Source organism: Silurus meridionalis, chromosome 20 (assembly GCF_014805685.1).
Source record: "Silurus meridionalis isolate SWU-2019-XX chromosome 20, ASM1480568v1, whole genome shotgun sequence".
In the NCBI taxonomy this organism is placed as follows: Eukaryota; Metazoa; Chordata; class Actinopteri; order Siluriformes; family Siluridae; genus Silurus; species Silurus meridionalis.
Window position 1 is genome coordinate 1900174 of NC_060903.1, and position 6030 is coordinate 1906203.

The 6030-nt window shown below is 41.5% G+C and overlaps 1 protein-coding gene across 1 annotated transcript in view; it reads right to left on the reverse strand.

Annotated features, from left to right (window-relative positions):
* fgf12a (fibroblast growth factor 12a) overlaps positions 1 to 5751 on the reverse strand; it is a 29657-nt gene extending 23906 nt beyond the window's left edge. The window contains 3 exon segments of the mRNA XM_046877016.1: positions 2433 to 2543; positions 3747 to 3794; positions 4905 to 5751. Of these exon segments, the coding sequence (XP_046732972.1) occupies positions 2433 to 2543; positions 3747 to 3794; positions 4905 to 5100 (355 nt within the window). The 5' untranslated portion in view covers positions 5101 to 5751.
* Between the last annotated feature and the right edge of the window lie 279 nt (positions 5752 to 6030).

Genomic DNA, 6030 nt, shown 5'->3' on the forward strand with positions numbered 1-6030 from the left:
TCCAGAGTAATATGTTTTCTTTAAAAAACGCATATTTTTCTCTCCGTTTTGGCCCTCTGTTCACACTGATACGTCGTTTTTAGTCAACGGAAACGTCGTTTTTTAACGCTCTCCAACGTGGTTCAGTATAAAAATGCTGTTTCCACAGTGTGGACTGTGAAAACGGAGGCTTTCAAAAACAATGGTGCATTTTTAGCTTTTTAGGCCAGCAAGATGGTACACGACATTGTACAGTAATTTTGAGTCCCGTGAGCTCGTTCTTACTGAGCAACGTCGTCAGAAGCGTACTTTTCTTCGAAACGATATTATTCCGACGTATTTGTCTTGACACGTCTCCCAGTCTATATTCTTGCTCGCTTGTGCTACTTTATACTCCTGTGTTACTCGCAGCGACAACGCCGCATTCCTGTCTGTCCTTTTAAAAAGCTCGCTGCCTTTCCTCGACGTCGCTTTGACTTTTCAAAGAGCCGGAAAGTAAATAAACGCCGGGTGGAAATGGGGTTTTGCTCACGTGCAGGACAGGGACGTGAGCGTTTTCTGACGTTTCGTTTTGGATAAGCAACTTTTTGGGAAATGATTGAAAACGAAAGTGTGGACGTGGATAGTTTTTAGACGGAGAAAATGTTGCTTTCAATTGATCTGGATTAGTCTAGACGTAGCCTGAAAGGACGTAGGATGGGTTCCCCTTTTGAGTCTGGTTCCTCTCAAGGTTTCTTCCTCATAACATCTAAGGGAGTTTTTCCTTGCCACATGCTTGCTCATCAGGGATAAACACACACCATTCACCTTCACTGTTGATTTCTGTTGCGAAAAGCGCTATAGAAATAAACTTGACTTGACTTGACGACTTGACTTGACTTGATTTGACTTGAAAAAACTCTCCTAAAAAACTAATCAGAGATTGTTTTTTTTTTTTTTTGTGATTCTATAAAAGACCTCGTCAGAAGAACCAAAACAGCAGACAATGAATTAAATGTTTTTCCAGACTCACGGTTACATTTTACTGATGACTACAGTAATTGTCCCCACCTGTTACCACTAATCACACACCTGTACGCAATCATTGCTCACCATCTGTAAAGAATTCATATGGAATGCAGACTCAGTCGTACCTGTCCGGTAACGTTCAGAGTACTGCACTGCTGACGTACCCAGGCTTTTTCCTATTGCTTGTTCTGTTTATTTCTTTGATTTTCCCCGTCTGCACCGTTTGCGCCTCGTCTAAACTTTGTGTGTCTCTGGAATACGAGGTTTGACAGACCTCTTTATTTTCTGTTAACTTTTTCCAATTTAAAGCACGATGATTCGAAATAACATCAGAGACGCAGCTGAAGTCTCACCAGTCCTTCGCTATGTCCCTGAGGGAACGCAAATTCTCTCAGTGGTGAAATGATGATGAATAGGTTGTTCTTCAATAGAGCCAAATCTAACAAATAACAGACTTTCTTCTTGAAAATGGCGTCCCCAAAGACCCCTTCTTTTACTTTCTTCATCTGCCATATGGTATTTCCCAAGAGAATGGTTCTAGAAACAAATGGTCCACGTCTTTTTTGTCCAAATCTGTATCACCCTCTGTGAGGTTAGCACTTAGGTCAGGGGTGGAAGTCACGAGAAAAAGGATGACTCATGTTTTAGAATAAAAGGCGCAGGCACTGGAGAATAAAGTCAAATGAATCCTGTTGTTTTGCTCTTCACTGCATTCGTACTCATCTGTATCTCGGTACAACTTACCTGCTTTTTAATCACAAACTCAAACAAAAAGCTATGATCTTCTAAAGAATCCACAATGTATTTAAACTATAAAACTAGAACTGTTCAAACCAGAATTTACTGCAACACAATTGACTTCTGGTTGCGACATCAGTTATTCAAGCCAAATTCTTATATAAATTTATTTATTTATTTATTTATTTATTTATTTATTTATTAAAAAATTTTTTTGCAGTATCCACTAGTAGATATAATAATAAACCTTAATATGTTTTTAAAGTATTGGGACACCTGAAATCTCCAGCCATATTTGCTTCCTTTTCAACCTGCTTGTTTCACAACTGACACTTTAACATTAGAACCTCAGTGACACTTTATACAATATAAATCTGTACTTCTGTCAAATCCCGTCAAATCTTTCCAAACCCACCTCTTTGTCCTATTTTGTATATATATTTTATATTATAGCACATGTTTTTATATACTTAAATTTTATACTTCATAGTTTATACTTTTATCCTTTATATTTTTTTATTTTTTAAGGAATTATAGCTGCAAACGGGAACTAAATGTGGATCGGGATGTTTAAAAATCAATCTTATGCACATTCCAATGTTATTCCAATGTGTCCATATAGTGTATGTTAATTTACGTATATAAAAAAATCATTGTCCAGGATAATTTAGCCATTTTTACTGCTCCATGTGAAAGTTTGAACTTACTGTAGTCGCTGTTCTCGTCCTTGCTGCCATCTATGGTTCCATCCGGCTGCATTTGCAGGTAGAAGCCCTGCTGGCTGAACAACCGGGTCACAATCCCTTTCAGCTGCGGCTCTGGAGAGACAAAATAAAATAGATGCACCGCAACAAGAAAGCCACGTTTTAACATCAGCCTCCACTCCTGATCGCATTGCAGCGTTAAAGCTGTGAGGTTTGTGTAAAAAAGCTAGAGTTTGAAGTGTGAGGGCTTTTTTTTATGGTTGAAATTCTTTGGGTATTTCTTTATCAGGTCTTTTATTAAGGATACTAGGAGAACTGCCACGACTGGTGTTTCCTGATGGAGACTGGGAGGTGTGGTGCGGTTGTGGGTTTTTAGGGAGTGAAAGGTACAGTGGGAGCGACTTGGCAGGCATGCGGAGATGTTCAATAGCCTGGTCAAGATCGTAGAAATTCGAGGAGGAAATAAAAAAAACAGCTCATCTCAGCCATTCATCACTGCCTCCATCCATCTAGTGGAGACGGAGACGTTTCTGACACGGGGAAAGGGCTATCAATTACTTCAATGAGCCGATCAGGAGTGACAACGAAACCCCAATTCCATAAATAAAAGGCACCTCGGAGGAAATGACCCTAACCTGAGGACAAAGTGACAGTCTTTATGGTGTCTGTGTGAGTGTTTTTGCATGTTGGTGTGTGTGTGTGTGTGTGTGTGAATGATCCGTCCTCAATTTGACAATGTTTCAGTGTGTGTACATCGTGTTGAATGTGTCATATTTTGTCCCGTTGCATAAACAGACACTTATATTCAGGTACAACATGGTGACAGATGGTGTCATGATTATGAGATGGCGAACGAACACCTCCACTGCTCAAGTCGCCAGAACGACATGACGACATCAGCCCACGGCACAGTCCCCCGCTGGGAAGCCCTCGCGGCGATACTCTTCACAAAATGCAGAGCAAATGGAGACAAAAAAGTAAAAACAAGACAGAAAAAGAAAAGATGGAGGAAACGGTAGAACAGTCGAATTTCTCTTAATAAGTGGGAGGGGGAGACCTTCCCTTAGGAGACGTAGACGAGGTGAGCAGACAGACGAAAGAACAAGAAACTGACAGGCAAACAGGAACAGGACAGGGACGAGAGTGGGTGGGGGGATCATTCGACCAGACAAGAGGTGGCTACTGTTAGAATACAGGCGCTAGACCCCTCCCTCCCTCCCTCCCTCCCCAGTGCACAAAATAAAAAAATGGCATGAAAATGGTGACGGAGTGGTGACTAGAAAGACAAAGCACACTGATGGAGGCTGAGGTACTGACCTAGCCTGATGCCCTTACGGGACACCTGTGGAGGTTTCGAGGGCGCATCTTATAGGGAGAAGGAAAAACAACATTGCATTTTTTTACAAACAGATTCTCCAGCAACAGCTGTTTTTTTTTCTCTTTTTTTCTTCTTCTAAAAATGCAACCTGTAATGTGTCGAGTTTTGGTGTAGATGGAGGTAGTTATGCCTGCTCTCTCCTTCTCTGCACAGCTTGGGATACATAATAAGCTGGATGCAATTGCTATTTGAGGGAGGTGAAGAAAAGATGGACCTTTCTTTCATCCTTTTCCCTCCGCCCCACCTTTACATGCATTGTGCCATTTATTTTTTTCTCTCTCTCTTTTTTTCCCCTGTGCAATGGGAAAAAAAGGATGATGGCGTGGCTTGGTGGGCAGCGAGACCATGGTCAACGATGCAACTGATCACAGAATCCCTCCCCACACTGCAGTAAGGCCCTCTCTCTCTCTCTCTCTCTCTCTCTCTCTTTCTTACTTTTTTCTCCTTATGATAAACATTTACCATTAAAAACGTTTAATCTATAGAGAGCCTTGGTGCACTGCGGTGCCACGCTGCCTGGCTGGGTTTTTTTTTCTTTTTCTTTTAAATAGCATTGTTGCACTATTTAAAACTGCAAAACTTTATGTGGTGGCTTTGCATCAGGGCAATTAGAAAGAGCACGAACAGGGGCAGGCGATGCATGCACAGCTGCCTCAAAAGATCCAGCACTAAGGATCTATGACATCAAGACATAATGACATGACATATTGCATTTTTTTTTTTTTTTAGATAATATTGCATTCATACTTTTTTTTTTTCAATCATTGGCATCCGATTGCAATAATTGAATATGCATTATTAGAACAACTGAATGATCATTTGATATCAGAGCATCAATAAGACTTTAAGCAGAAATCTATGCATCACTGCATCAATGAATTTTCATAACCGTGTCATATGTGCATTTTTGCATCAACGCAAGAAATTGTATTGTAATTTTAATTATTTTTTTGTTGTTTTTTTTTTTGCACGTGCAAGGATTACAATACGCAACACGTGAGGTCTAAACAGGTGGATGATTTCTCTTTTTTATTTAATTTTTAATTTTTTTTTTGCATTAGAAATTAAAAATCACCGAAGTAACACCGAGGACAGACCTGGGCGCCGGCGCACGGGTCTTTTCTTGCCGCTGCAGCAGCGCACTTTACCGAAGACGCCGAGGAAATGGCGCTCGCATAGGGAGCGCGGGTCTTTGCTGGGGCTCGCGCGCCTCTTGGACGCCGAGACGCGGTCGCTGTTTGACTCGCGCGCCTGGCGCTTCTGGCGGATCAAGGAGCTCGCGATCGCGGCCATTCTCTCTCTCTCTCTCTCTTTCTCTCACTCTCTCTCTCTTTCTATCTCTCTCTGTCTTTGTCTCTGTCACGCACCTTTTCTCGCTCTTTTACAACGCAATCGCAATCACGATACCGGTGCACGAAAAAAAAAAAATCGTTCTTGCAGTCGATTTTAACGAGATGTCATTTTTGTAAACGGCTTCACGTGCATGCTCCGGTCACGTGCAATGTGCATGTGCAGTTTTCCAGTCAAACATTTGCAAATGATTTTCTGAATGTCAAAAAAAATCCAACCAAACAAAAAACAAACAAAAACAGTTAAAAACAGATGAAGGAGAAGAAGAAGGCACGCGCCAGGTGCAGGTGATCCAGGTGGACAGCTCCAAAAAAAAAAAAATCACCTCCCAAGAAAACGTGTTTCTACATCCAAAAGCTCAGGATCAGATGAAGAGTGCTTCAGAAAGGTTTTCTTGGAGGTTCCACTTTATAAATGATGGATATGAAACAATATCCTCAGGGTGAAAATATTTCTGAAGATCTCTTTCTTTCTTTCTCTCTCTCTGTCTGTCTTCTTCTCCCCACAAGCAAGTGTGGACAGAGATGGTGTAACTGTGTTCTCCTGCACAGTAACAGTGGAGATGTGAGAGCTTTTACTGAGCCTGCGCTCTCTCTCTCTCTCTCTCTCTCTCTCTCTCTCTCTATCTATCTCTCTTTTATTCTGTCTTCCTATCCTCTCTCTCTCTCTCTCTCTCTCTCTCTCTCTTTTCCTCCCAGACAGACAAGCGGCTGTGCGACGCTCCTCACTCTCCCTTACGCAACCATACGTGATCAAGATTTGGATGAGGGAGACGGATGGAAAGAAAGAAGGGGGAGACACAGAGAGAGAAAAAAAACCCGTAAATAAAAGTAGATAGGCATAAGGAAAGATGGAGAGAATAAGAGGTTAATA